Consider the following 18,636-nt stretch of genomic DNA (forward strand, 5'->3'; position numbering starts at 1 on the left):
GAGAAGAATGTGGGTGTCCTTGTAGATGGTAGATTAAAGAACAGTATACAATGTCAATCAGCTGCTTCTAAGGCCACCATGATATTGTCATGCATTAAAGGAGTCATGGACTTGCAGGGCTGTAATACTACCACTTTACAAAGCGTTGGCATGGCCTCATCTGGAATATGCAGCTCAGTTCTGGGCACCAGTCCATGGAAAGGATGCTCTGTAGCTGGAAAAAGTACAGAGCAGAGCGACTAAAGTGATAAAGGGCATTTAGGGTCTTAGTTATGAAGTAAAATTAAAAGAATTGAATTTATTTAGTCTTGAGAAGAGACGTCTAAGGGGGGGACATGATTAACCTATACAAATATATTAATAGGCCACACAAAAAATATGGAGAAAAACTGTTCCATGTAAAATGCCCTCAAAAGACACAAAGGACAAGGGGGCACTGCCTCCAACTGGAGAAGAAAAAGTTCAGTCTCCAGCAGCGTAAAAACTTATTTACTGTAAGAACTGTGAATCTGTGGAATAGACTTCCTTAGGACGTGGTCACAGAAGGAACAGTGGACAGTTTCAAAAAAAGGGTTTAGACGAAATGTTAAAAGTAAACAACATTAATGCTTATGAAAACGTGTACAAATTTGAGTCTCATTTTCTTCTGGGATTCGCATCCCCACCTATCGCTTGGTTGAACTTGATGAACTTATGTATTTTTTTCAACCGTATTAACTATGTAACTATGAGTCTGTGGCACTCTGAGCATTGCGACATCTTACTAGACCAGTGATATCATGTTTAGTAATCACATGTCCTGGGTACAGCTCAAATGAATGAGCCTGAGCTCCAATACCAAGCATAGCCGCTAGATTCGCAAGATAAAGCAAAAGATAGGATGTGTCCTATCTTTTGCAGTGTGGAGGCATAGATGCGGAAGCCCACGAAAGGGATTCCAAGTGTTTACGTGGGTTTCCTATCCATGGCTCTGTTCTGCAAAAGATAGGACAACATGGGCACGGAGGCCATACGTTCATGCGAATGGGGCCTTATTCTGTCATCCTGGTTTGGCAGTTCAGGACAAAGACTGAAAATCCTGTATGTACTGTAACATTTAAATGAGAGCTTGGTGTACAGTACCTCAGCACCATCTGTTATATGTCAGTGTAGGTCTCCCGGTAATAAGGGTCGGGTCTCTCCAGCAGGGTGTATGTAAATATATTTTAATAAGTTCCTGTTTAAATAGAGAGGTTGAAGCAACCACTAATCAGGAACTGTACACCAGACCTGGAAGTGACTTGTTCTATCTCCTCTGACCAAACATGAAGAGTCTCCTTTGGTTATTCTGTGTTATATTAATCCTAAAATGTGAGTCTGATTTCCTGCCAAAGTCAATTCCACTCAACTTCTAGTAATAATTGTAATTATTATAGATTTCTGTTTATGTATAGGTGTCACTGCACAAATCTCTATGGTGGAGTCTGGTCCTGGGACTGTGAAGCCTTCAGAGACTCTGGACATGACCTGTAAAGTGACCGGGGCCTCCCTCACTGACAGCACTAACATGCATGGTGTACACTGGATCCGACAACCTGAAGGAAAAGGACTGGACTGGTTGGGGGTAATATGGTATAATGATGGCAAGGTTTATGCCCAGTCTCTTCAGGGACGTCTAACTCTAACAAGAGACACAAATAAAGGAGAAGTTTATCTTAAACTCACTGGAGTGAAACCTGAAGAATCTGGGAAATATTATTGTGCTAGACATGGGTACACAGTGTAACAGATGGACGGAGGACATGCACAGAAACTGACTTATATAAAGAACTACTGTAGCAGAAGGACTTGGCTTCGCATGGGTATGTTTCTTCTATTTCAGTTAATGTTTGTGTGTGTCGTTAAAATATATTGACAGTATCCACTATAAACAGTGATAGCTACAGTACCCCTTATGGGACCTCCACAGCAGTCCACGCCCTTAACTTTAACCTTCACAGCAGACTGCCCTTGCAACAGTAAGTTCCATAGCACCCCACCCCCTTGACAGTGACCTCAACAGGGGCCCGTCCCTTAACAGTGACCTCTACAGCACCCATCCTTTAACACTGACCATAGGTTACAGTCCCCTTAACTGACCTCCACCATTCCCGGCCCCCTTAACAGAGACCTCCACAGCGACTGCCCCTTTAACAGTGACTGTCACAGTGCCATTCTACCTTAACAGTGACCTCCACGGTGCCCGCTCCTTTAACAGTGACCTCCACAGTAGCCTGTCACCTTAACAGTAACATCCACAGCGCCCTCCTCTTTAACAGGGACCTCCACAGCAACCACACCTTTTTTAGTGACCTCCACAGTCCCCCGTCTCATTAACGGTGATTTCCACAATAAGCCGCCCCTCTAACAGTGTACTCCACAGAGCTCCGTTCCCTTAAAATGTGACCTCCACAACACCTCACCCCCTTAACAGTGACCTCTAAAGCACGCTGCCCCTTAACACTGACCTCCATAGTGGACAGTCCCCTTAAGGGTCCATTTACATGTCCGCAAAATGGGTCCGAATCCGTTCCGCAACATTGCAGGACGGATCCGGATCCATTCATTTTCAATGGGGCTGCAAAACCGTGTGCTGTCCGCATCTGCACTTCCAATCCGCATCCGCACTTCCGTTCCGCAAAAAAATAGAACATGTCCTATTCTTTTCCGCAGACACGGACAAGAAAAGGCATTTCTATTTAAAATGCGTGCCATGTGCAGTCCACAAAATGCGGAACGCATATGGCCGGTGTCAGTGTTTTGTGGATCCGCAATTTGTGGACAGCAAAACACTTGCGGACGTGTGAATTGACCCTAACTGTGGCCTCCACCGTTTCATGCCCCCTTAACAGTGACCTCCACAGCGCAAAAAACATAAGTGTACAGTCGTGGCCAAAAGTTTTGAGAATGACACAAATATTAGTTTTCACAAAGTTTGCTGCTAAACTGCTTTTAGATCTTTGTTTCAGTTGTTTCTGTGATGTAGTGAAATATAATTACACGCACTTTATACGCTTCAAAGGCTTTTATCGACAATTACATGACATTTATGCAAAGAGTCCGTATTTGCAGTGTTGGCCCTTCTTTTTCAGGACCTCTGCAATTCGACTGGGCATGCTCTCAATCAACTTCTGGGCCAATTCCTGACTGATAGCCACCCAGTCTTTCATAATCACTTCTTGGAGTTTGTCAGAATTAGTGGGTTTTTCTTTGTCCACCCACCTCTTGAGGATTGACCACAAGTTCTCAATGGGATTAAGATCTGGGGAGTTTCCAGGCCATGGACCCAAAATGTCAACGTTTTGGTCCCCGAGCCACTTAGTTATCACTTTTGCCCTATGGCACGGTGCTCCATTTTGCTGGAAAATGCATTGTTCTTCACCAAACTGTTGTTGGAAGAAGTTGCTGTTGGAGGGTATTTTGGTACCATTCTTTATTCATGACTGTGTTTTTGGGCAAAATTGTAAGTGAGCCTACTCCCTTGGATGAGAAGCAACCCCACACATGAATGTTCTCAGGATGCTTTACTGTTGGCATGACACAGGACTGATGGTAGCGCTCACCTTTTCTTCTCCGGACAAGCCTTTTTCCTGATGCCCCAAACAATCGGAAAGAGGCTTCATCAGAGAATCTGACTTTGCCCCAGTCCTCAGCAGTCCATTCACCATATTTTCTGCAGAAGATCAATCTGTCCCTGATTTTTTTTTGGAGAGAAGTGGCTTCTTTGCTGCCCTTCTTGACACCAGGCCATCTTCCAAAAGTCTTCGCCTCACTGTGCGTGCAGATGGGCTCACACCTGCCTGCTGCCATTCCTGAGCAAGCTCTGCACTGATGGCACTCCGACCCCGCAGCTGAATCCTCTTTAGGAGATGATCCTGGCGCTTGCTGGACTTTCTTGGACGCCCTGAAGCCTTCTTAACGAGAATTGAACCTCTTTCCTTGAAGTTCTTGATGATCCTAGAAATTGTTGATTGAGGTGCAATCTTAGTAGCCACAATATCCTTGCCTGTGAAGCCATTTTTATGCAACGCAATGATGGCTGCACGCGTTTCTTTGCAGGTCACCATGGTTAACAATGGAAGAACAATGATGTTAAGCATCACCCTCCTTTTAACAGGTCAAGTCTGCCATTTTAACCCAATCAGCCTGACATAATGATCTCCAGCCTTGTGCTCGTCAACATTCTCACCTGAGTTAAGACAATTACTGAAATGATCTCAGCAGGTCCTTTGATGACAGCAATGAAATGCAGTGGAAAGGTTTTTTTGGGATTAAGTTAATTTTCATGGCAAAGAAGGACTATGAAATTCATCTGATCACTCTTCATAACATTCTGGAGTATATGCAAATTGTTATTATAAAAACTTAAGCAGCAACTTTTCCAATTTCCAATATTTATGTAATTCTCTAAACTTTTGGCCACGACTGTGTATATATATATATATATATATATATATATATATATATATATATATACACACACACACACACACACACACACATTTTCAGAAAATATTTTTGTGTACATTGTATAGTTTTAAAGCATTAGTTATGTTACCATTTTAATGACAATACTTTTAATAATGCACATGAAGTCCCCGCAACTCTTTAGGCGACTTTGATATATTAAATTTATTTTTATTTTTCCTTCAAAAAATTTAACAAACATGATATTACAAAATTACAATACAAAATATGCACATTTTAGATATATGAGTGCTACAGAAAAAACACAATTTATTCCATTTCCCCCTCCCCCTCCCTCATTATCGTTGTCTGGGGGCACAGCTGCTGCAGCATTAGACCTTACGACCATGTCAGCCAAGTTCTATCCCATCTAGCTTTCTGACTCTTATTATAAATAGCAATTTTTTCATATTTCCTCACTTTATCAACCAGGTGGTACCATTCAGATATCAACAAGGTTTTTTTTGAGCCCCAGTTCCTAGCAATTATTACCCTGGCCAACATAAGTGACTTTATCCAGAGCAGATTTTCCCGTCCCTGTTCATCATATACGGAGGTGCCTAAGACCGCAATCGTTATATCTATCTCCGCCTCACATGAAGAGCATCTGCGGAGCTGAGAAAGAACATTGCTCCAAAAATCCTGGATTAGAGGGCATGCCCAAACCAGATGTATGAAATCTGCACCTTGGGCCTGACACCTAGGCGACTTTAACATCAGCGATTTTGCTGTCCAGTTTGGAGACATCGGCATGGGATCTCAAAACCAGAGCAGAACGCTTCCGTTGTAATAATACAACCGGCTGCATCCGTTGCGAAAAAATCCGGTTGTATCGAAAATAAATACACCATTGAAAATGATCTGGCACTAAAACCATTGTAAGTCAATGTGCGCCATGGACATGAAAATTACATTGGATGGATATGCTGCGGATTTGCCACTGTAGATATGCGTGTGGTAAATCTGCAACGTATTACAACACCTGCTAAATGGATGGGATTTTGGCAAATCTCCTCCACACACTGCGGAAAAAATATGGTGTAAATTGACTTGCAGTACAGATTTTAAATTCACAGTATACCAATGCATGCTGTGCACTGCACAAGTGCGGAGTGAGCTCCACAACAAATCTGCAGTCAGATTTTGCTGTGGTTTCGCAGCAAGACCCAACATTTCTCAACTGCAAAGTATGTCCTATGGTGGCATACTGTAACAGAGGAAGTATCAGTTTGTTGTCAGATGCAGAGGGCCATGTGTCAGAATTTATTTAATTTTTTTTGTCAAATCTTAATTTTCATTTTGACAGTATACTTTTAGCAAAGGTCATTTCGTTTTCAAATAGTAACAAATAACAATAAACTACTCCAAGTTCATTATAGGTCACAATTGAGTAGGTGTCAATTTTATATGCAAGTGTACATATACAATTTTGTTATAGGCAAGCATGTGGCCAGCTTTCTGTCTGGCTTAACATATTGTGAGGTCTATTGTTGCATACATGGCTAGACATAGCAACAGTGGGTATAAAACACTTGTATCCCCCCATTCTTCCTGACATACTAGATAATATAGAATGTAAATTTATCTATAAATAAGCACATATAAAAAGTACATACAGAAACAACTAGTTAGTGAATTTATTATACCATTCAGACCATTTACCCCATGTAATTAAATATTTGTCATGTGACAACGACTCCCAGCTCGTTAATTCTTCTAATTGGCATATTTCTTGGACCTTATAAACCCACTCTTTAAGACTCGGGATCTCTTTGGATAGCCAATATTTTGGTATCAGCAGTTTGGCTGCTGCAATAAGTTGAGCAGATAAGGAAGGTTTTGTAAGTTTGTAATTACAATCAGGTAAGTTGAGAAGCGCCACTAGTGGGGTGATAGGGGAGGTTATTGTACATATTTTTTGTACCTCCCTGGATATCATATCCCAATATTTGGTAATTAGCGGGCATGACCACCAAATATGATACATAGTACCTGCTCCTTTCCGCACCTCCAGCAGTCAGCAGAGTAAGAAGGGCTAATAGCATGTAATTTGTCAGGTGTTTTGTACCATCTGGTGACAAGCTTAAAGGAGTTTTCCTGTATTTTTATACACCGCGAGTACCCATGGGAATGGGCAAATATTCTTCCTATACTCTCATCGTCTAAAGAGTGACCCAACTCTTTCCCCCATTGTTCAATAAACAATGGTCTGGCATCTAAATCCATGTCTAATATTTTGTTATATAATAGCGAGATAGTTCCTTTTTTGCCTATAGGCTGATTCCACACTGCATCGTACCATGTGGGGGGATAATCGCTTGGGGTGTTTGTCAAATATTGTGTACAGATCTTGTTCATTTGGGAGTAGTGGGTTAAGGTCCATGGGAAATGCTTAAACCGTGTTTTCAGAGTTTGCGGGTTGGGTACTAGTCGGTTTTCCAAGAATCTCCTACTGCTATATCACCTAATGCTGCTCAAAGTCCCAGATCATCTTTGAAGTCTGCATTAAATATGTAAGGTAAGTGCCTGATAGGCGTAAGAGGTGAACGGTAGCGAGAGGGATGTATAAATCCTGATAGTTTGTACCAAGAGTCTATAATACCTTTTAATGAGCTAGGCGCCTCAAGTCTATGTTGGGGTTTTGTGCGGAAATCCCACAGCATAGCTAGTACTCTCGGCCCTAAAACTTTCCTTGCTATTTGGCAACCTAGTTTATTGACCCTAACTCTGAGTGTAACCTTATTTGTATTGCCCTATAATAGCCGTTCATATCTGGCAGTCCAAACCCTCCTTTGTGTCTGGGTAGTATTAATCTTTTGTAGGCGAGTCTAGGTTTAGTGTGGTTCCAAACAAATGTGGAGAATACCTTACGGAGCTGTGCTAGGTAGTGCTGAGGTAGGAATATTGGCAACGTCTGCATCAAATATAACAGTTTAGGAAGGATATATGTTTTTAAGACGTTTTTCCTCCCTAGCCAAGTTAAGTAGGGTATTTTTAGTTCTTTAAGTTGAAGCTTAATATCAGTTAGCAGTTTGAGATAGTTTTGGGAAAAAAGCTGTTCGGGGTCTTTTGCTATTTGAACTCCTAAATAACTGATATTGTCAGCCTTCCATTGAAAGGGGTAATCCTTTTTGAGCTGTGCTATAGCTGACTGAGGGGTATTAATCCCTAGTGCTACACACTTGGCTAGATTTATTTAAAAATTGGATAGAGCCACAAATGTATCTGCTGCCTTAAGAGCGCTGGGAACGCCACTATTGGATCAGACAAAAGTAATAGCATATCGTCCGCAAATGCGGCTACTGTGTGTATTTGAGGGCCAATTTGTATCCCTTGTATTTCCTGATCTTGCCTGATAGCTTGAAGGAATGTTTCTAGGCAAAGGATGAATAGAGTTGGTCATAACGGGCATCCTTGCCGTGTCCCATTGCGTATATCAAAGGAAGGTGTGAGCATACCGTTAATAAGTATTTTCGCCGTGTGTGAGGAGTACAGTGACAGCATCGCGGTCACGAATTGAGGAGGAAAGCCAAATTTATATAGGGTGGCTTCCATGAACCGCCAATCTACTCTGTCAAATGCCTTTTCGGCATCGGTGCTAAGAAATGTAATTCTCTGACCATATGACAAGGCATATTGCTGTGCTTGTATGACTCGAAATGTGCTGTCCCTGCACTCCCTGCCCCTTACAAAGCCAGATTGTTCTGGAGATATCAAACCATTAAGTAAGGGTGCAACTCTAAAAGCCAGAATTTTAGCCCATCGGTCTGTAACTAGTTGGGAGATTTGGGTCTTTGCCTGGCTTGGGCAATACCGTAATGTGTGCCTCTAGTGATTGCCTAGCTAGAAGTGAACCTTTCAATAAGGAATTAAAGAGGGTTACTAGTTGGGGGCCTAATGTGGGGAGAAACCTTTTATAGTAAGCAACCGTCAGACCATCAGGTCCCGGACTCTTGCCTTTGGGGGTCGATTTTAGGGCTTTCCCTACTTCCTCTAGTGTTATAGGAGCCAATAAAATCTCTTTGTCCGTTTCTGATACTACTGGCAAGTTAAGTTCCTGCAGGAATGATGATGTCTCTTCCTGCCGGTTTTTCACAACTTCACTGAGTTCGTCCTTACTTAAATTGTCTAGTTCGTGGTAGTATGTAGTGAAAACTTTGGAGATATTATCAGTATGTGTAGTAAGGGCCCCATCGTGCGTTTTCATTTGTTTGATATAGGATTGCTCTACTTGTTTTTTTATAAGTGCCGACATAATTTTACTACCTCTATTCCAGTGAATATAATGCTTGTGCTTAACCCTTAGATACGCCTTTGCTACTTTAATGTTTAGTAGTGTCTTAAGCTCTTGTCTGAGCGACACCAGTTTCTCTAAGTCTTTCAGGGCTAATTACTTTTTGTGGGATCTTTCCAGCTGGGAGATGCGGGTTAACAGCTCCGTCAGACGCTTTGTACGCTCTTTTTTAATGTGTGAGCCCAGTGCTATAAATTCCCCGCGTATTACTGCCTTGTGCGCCTCCCATATAATAGCAGGTGTCGTTGCAGTATTTTCGTTGAGGGCAAAGTACTCCTTTTTTTTGTTTAGTCTCCACGTCCACTCTCTCCCTTTTAAATTTGGGAGCTGAATGGCGCAGGATACCAAAGCATGATCTGATACTGTAATGTTGTAAATTTTTGATGACTTAACCACGGGTAAATTTTCTTCTGATATAAAAAGGTAGTCTAATCTTTGGTAAGACCTATGCGGATTTGAGTAAAAAGTGTAGTCCCTTCTTTTCCCATGGGCTGACCTCCAAACATCAACAACATGCAAATTCCTCTGCAGGGATTTAAGTGCCTTAAATGAAATAGCTGATTTCTGGGATGAGGAATCTAATAATGGGGTTAAGGTTAGACATGTCATAACATTCAGGGCATAGAGATTACATAGGGTGACCTTTGTATGGCCTATTTCACAATTTAACAGGAGATATCTACCTCCTGAATCTGATAGCTGAGAATGTAAGGAGAGGTATATTCTTTTTTAGCCCAATACTGACCCCTTTCGAGGCCGGTTTGTCTGAACATAAATGGTACCAATAATGAAATGCAGAGTTTCCTAAATTAGGTACATGGAATGATGTAAAATGTGTTTCTTGCAGCATGATTATATTTATTGCTGCTTTCTTGATGGTTTGAAATACTCGGCTCATTTGCAGCCATTTACATTGAAAGTTGCTATATTAAGCACTAACGGCGCCATTCATGTGCCACACAAAGACTACACTACCTTGCATAATATATATGTGACCGAGAGTTAGAGTATATAACATTAGATACATTAAAAAATCAACACAAAACCATACAGTAACAGTGCAATTGTGTGGATATATCTGAATTCCAAGTGGAATTCTCCTATGGGGGAGGAGGTAATCAAACATCACCAGTATATCCTGATCGGCCTAGACCCCTCCATTAGCCCATTTGGATAGACTTTACTTGGCAAAATAACTACCCATTTCAATCCCATATATATGCTCCACTCAAGTATAATGAATAATCATAATAAAAAGAGAGCCCTTAGTTATGTAAGCCTACAGTAACAATTCAACATAAGGTTAATAAGGATTAATAAGTATTGCCCTTAAAGGGCTAGCTTCACTACTTATATTACTCTAGGGAAAACTTCCCCTGATGTACACAGAACCGTGATCAGCATCACCGTCAGTCAGAAGTTCAGGTGTCCATCTCTTTCCATGCGGCTTTCCTGCTTCGCCCGTTCCGCTGTGGTCTTGGCTTCATCCAAGGTGATATCGCTGGAAGCGGTGGTAATTCTTCTTCAGAAGGAATAGGTAGCCAGGAGGGGATCTTCACTGGTGGTAGGTTCAGCATTTCCCAAATGGGTGGCAGGTCTGTAGGTGCTCTTACAGTGAATCGGCGGATCCCTGCAGTGATCAATATGCCGAAAGGGAATAGCCACCTATAGGGGATTTTCAAGGTGCGCAGGAGGTCTGTAAGTGGCTTAAACATTCTCCTTTTTTGAAGGGTTGAGGCTGCCAGATCTTGAAATATTTGAATGCTTATTCCCTGCAGTTTCACCTCACCTTTCTCTCTCGCTTTTTGCAGAATTTCCTCAGTGTCCCTGTAGCTTAGTATGCCACATATGATATCTCTAGGGTTTTCTGAGGTTCCAGGCTTGGGTCGGAGGGCTCGGTGCACCCTCTCAACTGTGACGTTACTGGCTCTATCTGGGCCAAGCAGGGTGGCGAAAAGCAAATCCATTATATGCAATAGATCTTTCCGGTCTTCTGCCTCTGGGAGGCCTCGGATCCTTATATTGCGTCGCCGACTTCTATTCTCCTGATCTTCCATCTGAAGCAAGAGACTATTCATGGCTCTAGTGTGGGAGCTCAGTGAGCCTTTAACAGCTGTATTGAGGGTGAGCATGGCATCTTGCACCTGTTCTAGGGACTCAACTCTGTCCCCAATATGGCGGACGTCAGCCTTTATGGTGGCTAGGTCAGCTGCTATTGGGGCTAAAGCCTTTTGAAGGGCTCTTTCAAGAAATTCGCGGGTAAGGGCCGCTGGTTCGTCACCAGACTGCGATCCGCTCACCTCTCTCAGCTCATTGCATGGTGTCTCGCAAGTCGCATCCCCAGATGCTTCTTCTTCTTCATGCCGCCTCAGCGCCATCTTATTTGTACGCGCGGGTAGCTGGGAGCTGTCTTTTGGAGGAACTTCTCCATTTCGGAGCACTGCGATGGGTCCCTTTTCGGGTCAGTAGTGACTCTAGCCAAATCTTTAGGCTGTATCTTCATCCCTTCTGTTGGGTAGTGCTCAGAAATGGGCTAAAACGGGATCTAGTAGCGGGAGCTCCGCTCTCAAGCAGCCGCCATCAAGCTCGGTCAGGCCACGTTCCCCCCATCTGTCAGAATTTTTAAAGTACAGTCACACAATCAGGTTTCATCTTTTTTCTTTTAATGATCTTTATATGATTTTAACGTAAAAGTCATTAACATATCATAGGCAACAGGATCCCATACATTGAGATATTAAAAGTAATACATCATATATGCGATGCAGATGAAAATATACAAATTTGAAGCCTAGAGAACATATATTTACTGAAAGACAGAATCTGGTACACCCTAGGAAGTATACCTGTATAAGATTGCCATCACATTTCAGCTTATAAGCACATTCTGACTAACTCAAACTGCATAAGTGAAGTCAAAACAAGGAGGGAAGGTTAAGCAGGGAGGGGGTGCGGGTTGGGGAGGTAGGTGTGGATAAGAAAAGTGGCATTTAAATTGGATGATAGTAATATATTCAAATGTTCTAATGTAATATCTCATAGAGGTCTGAACTTCACAAATCCGTATTATAAAGCCAAGATGGTATAATATAATATCTAGATCATTTTTGGAGAAGGAGGAGAAGTTAGGATGGAAACATGAGGGGACTCTTGGGACCAAATCTGGGTGTATTTGTGATGTGTTCGGAGTTCCCAGTGTGAAAGTCTTGCTATGTAGTCTACCTTGCCCTGCCAGAGAAAGACAGAGGGGACCTCCATGGATTTCCAATGAGTGGCGATGAGTAAACAGGTGGCCGCTAATAAGATTCTGATTAGGCGCAATGCTTTCTTGGGACAGCTATCTGGAAAAAGGGATAGCAATGCAATCTCAGGGTTCACCGGTAGAAGTCAGCCGCTAATGTTGTGTATACTAGCGACCCCATTGCTCCAGAATTTGGACACTTTTGGACATGATCATTATATATGTATAAATGGCATTTTCCTGTCCTGGCATTTTCAACAGGCATCTGATGTAGTCCCATACATCCTTTTAAGCCTGGAAGGAGTCAGATGCCATCTCTTAAGGATTTTGTACGCGTTTCTTTGATAGTAATACACCTAGAAATAATTTTAGGTGCTGATAGAACCATTCATATATCAGTAGGGGAAAATTTTAAACCCACATCTCTTTCCCATTCCCTGATGAAGTATATGGAAGCTGGAATTTTTAGGTTCAGAAGCTTGCGATTGATAAGCAATAGAATCCTTTTGGGGTGGTTGGACATAGCCATAAGATTCTTAACCAAATTTATTTTTATTCAAAGAGTAAGGCATATCAATCGATCACAAACCATCGTAGCATCACTGGTAAGGCATAGTCACAAATCGGTCATGGAAGTGACCACAAATGCATGTCAGTGCAACACATGTTGTACAAAATGATACATCAAATGTGGCAGACAATAAAAATCAAATATAACACAAATAAGAGGAAAAGAGAGGGAAAGGAAGGGAAAGGAAAGGGGGGGGGGGGGGGTAGGGGAGTTTTCCCCAACTCCGTCAGGGGAACTTTCTATATGTTTCCAGGGTGACCAGATTTTCAGAAAGCGGGAACGCGTGCAAGATTCCCAGTGGGCCAGCTCTTCAAACCTGTAGATCTGATCCACCTTATCCCTCCACATCGAAACAGTGGGAGGTTCAGTATCCTTCCAAAGCAGCGGGATGAGCAGTCTCGCCGCCGTGATGAGCATAGTAGGAAGATCAGATCTACAGGGGGAAAGCGAGTCATTAGGGCACCAAAGCAGGATCAGCTTAGGATCCAGCTTAACCCACTTAGCACACACCTCATTTATCAGAGCTTCTATACTGGTCCAGAACGCTTGAATCTTTTCACAGTGCCACCAAATGTGTGACAGAGAGCCTACGTCTTTTCTACACCTCCAGCACTCACTTGGGAAATCTGCATTAAGCCTATGCAAGAACTCCGGGGACTTGTACCATCTCGTAAGCAGCTTATACGAGTTTTCTTGTATCTTAATACAGCGGCTAAAGCCGTGAGAGTGTGTAAGGACAAAAGCCCTTTCCCGGTCTGTAAGGTGGATGGACAATTCCCTTTCCCATGAAGAAAGGAAATGTAGCTCAGGAGGGGAGGCTGAGAGTAACTCCTTATATATGGTAGACAGCTGTTTAGGGATCCTACGGGCATCTGATAGTCTCTTAGACAGCCAAGAGGGGGTTCCAGATATGGTGGGGGGTGGTAGCTTAAACATCTTAATCTCCTTCTGCAGGGCAAAACTCTGTAGGAAGGAAGCTTTTTTGACTTTAGGGTCATTCAAGACCGTGGACCAATCCAGGGACCCATCCGGGGACCTAATCTCACTTAAAGGGATCTCGGCCAAAAGAGGTCAGATACCTGAGGGCTTCTCGGCTTCCGGATGGACATAAAACTATAAAGAGGAAAGCGGAGTACCCGGTATGGGAAACTCAAGTGTTCTATCCTTAAACTGCATGGCCCACTAAACAAACATACCCTTCCATAGGAGTGGCAAAGAGGAACTACCCGGAGAACAAGGGGACAACCCCCAGAGAATCCGCTTCATTCTAGTGGAGAGCAGGGAGCGCTCAAGACACACATATGGAGCACTATAAGTGCTATTGAGGAGGGATAGACCTCTAAATAGTTGAAAGGCCACATAGTAGGAAAGTATGTCGGGCAGACCAAAGCCGCCAAACCTCCTCTCTCTGGTCAGCACTGAATAAGCAATTCTGGAGGGTTTACTTCCCCACAAAAAGAGGGAGAAAACTCTGCGGATGTCTACAAAAAATGAGTGCGGCAGCCAGATAGGCAACACCTGCAGAAGGTACAAAAATTTAGGAGCTATAAAAGGTCTTAAGGTAGTTCCTCTTGCCACACCAAGAAATAAACGGCAGTTTAATAGAGTGCAGCTGCTTCCTAACTGAGGACAATAAGGGGGCATAATTCAGAGCAAATAAGTCCTTCGCCTGAGCCGGGACGTGCACTCCCAGAAATACTATGTCTTTTGTAGCCCAGTGAAAGGGGGTAGTATTCTGAAGGGCCTCTTTAACCGATTCTGGACAAATAACGTTTAGGGCCATTGACTTGCTATAGTTGATTTTAAAGTTTGACACATAGCCAAACTCCTCAAAAAGAGACAAAAGCCTAGGGAAGGATGTTTCGGGATTGGAGGTCATGATAAGTAGATCATCTGCAAATGCGGCTGTCAAGTGGGTCCGAGAATCAATGGTCAAGCCCCTAACCGCAGGATCCTGCCGGATCTTACACAGCAAAGTCTCCATCACTATGACGAATAGAGATGGGGAGAGAGGACACCCCTGCCTCGTCCCATTGGATATGGAAAAGGAGGGAGAAAGCGTACCATTTATTTTGAGTTTGGCAGACGGGGCTGAGTACAGAGTGAAGATTGCAGATATAAACGAATCTGGGAAACCGAACCTCGACAGGGCCCGTGACATATAATGCCAACCGACCCTGTCGAAGGCCTTCTCCGCGTCCGTGCTCAGCAAAGCCAGAGGCGTGGAGGAGCTCCTAGCCCAGTCCATAAGATGGAACAAACGTATTGTGTTTTCACAGCCCTGTCTGCCACGCACAAACCCCACTTGCTCGCTATCAATAAGATCCGGCAGGATCAGCTGTATTCGCTGCGCCAGTATCTTGGCCCACCACTTGACATCCGCATTTAGCAGTGAAATCGGGCGATAACTGCCACAGTGGAGGGGGTCTTTGTTTTCTTTATGGATTATAGTTATGTGGGCCTCTAACGTTTGGGGGAGTAGAGAGCCTCCAGACAGGAGGAAATTACAGAGTGCCTGAAAATGAGGAGTCAAAACGTCTTTGAAGGTAATACGATATAGGGAGTCCGTCCGGGCCAGGACTTTTGCCTGAAGGAATGGAGGAAAGGACCTTGCCAATTTCCTCTCTTGATACAGGGGCGACTAGTTGGGAAGCTTGTAGGGGACTAACAGAGGGCAGCTTCAGAGTGGACAGGAACTCATCTGTGGCTTGCTCAATAGAGGCTGAACCAGGACGGTCTGGAGTGGGGAGGTTATATAGATCCGCATAAAAAGCACTAAACGCGTTTGCTATATCGTGAGTCGACTTGTGCTTATTGCCTTTCGCATCTAGAATAGCAGGGATAAATGAATCCATGTGGCGCTGCTTAGCCATGGCAGACATTAGTTTATTCCCTTTGTTCCCATGAGCATAAGCTTTAAACCTGGAGCGTAATATAAGTTTCGCTGATTTGGCGTTGAGCAAGTTTTTCAGTCCCGTCCTGGCCTCCGCCAATTCAGCAGCCAAAGCTTGAGCCTGGGTTTGCTTATGAGTCAGTTCAAGACTCGCTATGCGGGACAGCAGGTCATCTACAGCCTTGGAGCGCAACTGTTTAACATGCAAGCCCAGGGAAATTAATTCTCCTATAACCACCGCCTTATGAGTCTCCCACAAGATAGAGGGGGAGGGAGGAGGGTCGCCCACTGCATTAAGAGAGAAGAATTCAGACATAATCTGGGAGATTCTAGCTGCATTGGTAGGGTCAGAAATCAATGTGTCATTAAGACGCCATATTCTCTCTCGTTTAGGAAGAGCTGTCAGAGACACCCGGAGAAATATTGGGGTGTGATCAGATAGCGTAATGTTCCCAATCCTCGTGTCTACCACCTGAGAAATATGGGGGGGGGGAGGATAAAAACAAGTAGTCCAACCTATGGAAGGATTTTTATAGCGTTTGAATAAAACGTATAATCCCTACCAGAGGGATGCATAGTGCGCCACACATCAATAACCCGCAACTTCTTCAGCGCAGTCTTCAGACTTCGCAGAAGTTTGTGGGACAACTCAGACCTCTGAGAGGACGAGTCAAGGCCTGGCTCCATAGTAACATTAAAGTCACCTCCTAGTAAAGGCATGCCCTCACTAAAAGCCTGTAATTGCTCAAGAGTCCAAACGAGCCAGGGGATCGGACCCCTATTAGGGGCATATAAATTAGCCAGGGTAACAGGCGCGTCAGCGATGTGCCCCTTAACGAATAAGAAGCGACCATCAGTGTCCGCAAGGACAGCGGAGTGTTTGAAGGGTAGGCGCTTGTGGACGGCCACGCTGACACCCCTGCTAGCCGAGGCAAAAGAGCTATGAAACCATTGTGGGAATGCGTTTTGGGACAATTTCGGGATCTTCCCTGATTTAAAATGAGTTTCTTGGAGGAATACAACGGAGGCCTCATCTTTCAGTAACAAAGAGAGCACCTGAGACCGCTTACATGGCTCGTTCAGACCCTTGGCATTCAGTGAGGCAACTACAACAGAGGCCATAGTGAAGACAGAGGAGGCCTGTCGGCCCAGAGCAAGAGGACATCCAGTCTGGAAAGCCACGGACGGCGTAAGGGGAAGAAAGGGAGGAAAGAGGAGGAAGGGAAAGTCAAAAGAAAAATAAAAGACATAACAAATGAGACAGTAACACAACCCAAATAACAAAGAATGTCTCCCCATGGACAGGGAGCACGTGACCCCACCCAGCATCTGACACAATGGAGATCCTTTTTCATAGCGGCAAACAGCCGGGATCTATCAGAGGGGGGCTCCTGTGGGGCCACCGGAGGTGGAAAGGAAGGGGGTGAGGGAGAGGACATAATCAGTAACATAACTGACAACAGTGCAGACATATAACCCCCGCATAACTAACAGTGCAAACAGTGCTCTAGTGCACAGCTCGTAACCTGCATCACATGCAAGCAAGGTAGTAAAGCATAGGGTCAGGCCCAAAACCCATGAGAACGGGGCAGTGGGCCAAGACCTAAAATAAGTCCAAAACCAAATGGACAAACAATGAAAATTCAGCTCAGACAGAGCCAGACAGAGTTCCTACGTCTTGGGACCCAGCAAAGTCACAGAACATTGAACTCAGTGAAGAGTGAACAAAAGCGCCTTCAGTGCCTCCCGGAACAAAGTCAGGTAACAGGTGCTTGCGACCGGCCTTTTCCTCGTTTCCCAGCTCTGGGAGGTGAAACTTGCTGCCACGAATCTATACCCGGAGGGGTAGGCAGGGGATCCCCTTGATCAGCCGGCATCCACGAGGGAACTGTGATGGGTTCAATCCCAAGAGGGCCCCAAATAGCTTTCAGGTCACCCGGGGTCCGCACCGTATACTGCCTCCCGTTTTTCAAGATGGCCAGACCGAAGGGATAGAGCCATCGGAATGGCGTAGCTGTGGCTTTAAGGGCCTCTAGGAGCGGCTTCACAATGCGCCTCTTGGCTAAGGTGGAGGGGGCCAGGTCCTGGAAGAAAAGGGGCCTCCCTTCCCGCCTTGAGCAGTGCAGCAGTGTCCACATAGCTTAGGATGCCGCATACTACATCCCGCGGCGGCTCACCAGGTTTTTGCTTGGGCCGTAAGGCCTGTGGATGCGCTCGATCACAATCGGAGCTGCTCTCTCAGCTCCCAGCAGGGAGGAGAAAATTTTGCATGCGACTGAATGAAGCGCGTCAATCGCAATATTTTCGGGTAGGCCGCGGATGCGAATATTTCACCGCCGGCACCGGTTCTCCTGATCCTCTATGCGCATCAGCGCGTCGTTTAGCAAGTCTCTGTGGGTTTGCAGGGCTGCGCTGGTCTTACCCTCATGCACCAGGATTGCTTCCTGTGCTAGCTCCAGGGACTCCACACGATTCCCAATCTGCCGCAGATCTCCTATTATCTCCTCCAAGTCCTTTTTAAGAGGTGCAAGAGCAGATTCCAGAATGTCCCTGAGATCTGCTTTGGAGAGTGAGGAGCTCTTTCGCAGTGGTCTGCAATCAGAAACATCAGAAGTGCTTCCTGCCTCAGAGCCTTCCTCTGCTTCAGAGAGCTGCCGCGCCTTCTTGTATGTTTCAGCAGCAGGAGTCCTGGACTGTTTCTTAAGGAATTTATCCATCTCAGGTTGCCTGGAACGGGCCCCTGTCGGCTCTGGTGTCTCAGGGTGACGGTCCTTGCCTGGTTTCCCCATTGGACCGAGTAAATAGCAAATAAAAGGGGCTATAATAGCTGCCAGGGAGAGGAGCTCAGGAACAAGCAGCCATTCAGCTCCAAGGTCAAGCTCCGCCCCATAGCCATAAGATTCTTGAACCAAGTAAGTGTTGATGGGGACCTCTGAGAGACCCTCTCTCTGATAGCTTAACATAGATATTCATATTGAAAAGTATTTTAATAGGGAAGCTCTAATTTATCTCTTGTTGCAGCCAATTCAAGAAGGCACCTACAGGTTCTAAGCAATCACACACACAATCAGGTTTCCTGATCCAGTTTTGGAAGCCAAAATCAGGAGTGGCTCATAAAAGGAGAGAAAATATAAAGGGCGGATACAATTGTA

General features: G+C 44.5%; 1 long non-coding RNA gene and 2 gene segments (V, D, J or C); 2 read left to right on the forward strand and 1 right to left on the reverse strand.

The window, feature by feature from the left end:
* LOC122923233 overlaps nucleotides 1-18,636 on the forward strand; it is a 306,484-nt gene that overhangs the window by 119,554 nt on the left and 168,294 nt on the right. Inside the window, 1 exon segment of the C gene segment in view lies at nucleotides 15,323-15,328. Within this exon segment, the coding sequence occupies nucleotides 15,323-15,328 (6 nt within the window).
* LOC122923246 overlaps nucleotides 1,251-18,636 on the forward strand; it is a 386,426-nt gene continuing 369,040 nt past the window's right edge. The window contains 2 exon segments of the C gene segment in view: nucleotides 1,251-1,350; nucleotides 1,434-1,752. Coding sequence covers nucleotides 1,305-1,350; nucleotides 1,434-1,752 — 365 coding nt within the window.
* The window catches only part of LOC122923288, a 172,523-nt gene continuing 155,523 nt past the window's right edge, over nucleotides 1,637-18,636 (reverse strand). The window contains exons 2-4 of the long non-coding RNA XR_006387265.1: nucleotides 18,219-18,224; nucleotides 16,402-16,406; nucleotides 1,637-1,742 (exon numbers count right to left, since the gene is read on the reverse strand). This is a non-coding gene — a long non-coding RNA (uncharacterized LOC122923288). The remainder of the gene's footprint in view (nucleotides 1,743-16,401; nucleotides 16,407-18,218; nucleotides 18,225-18,636) is intronic.

Source organism: Bufo gargarizans, chromosome 1, assembly GCF_014858855.1.
Source record: "Bufo gargarizans isolate SCDJY-AF-19 chromosome 1, ASM1485885v1, whole genome shotgun sequence".
Classification (NCBI taxonomy): Eukaryota; Metazoa; Chordata; class Amphibia; order Anura; family Bufonidae; genus Bufo; species Bufo gargarizans.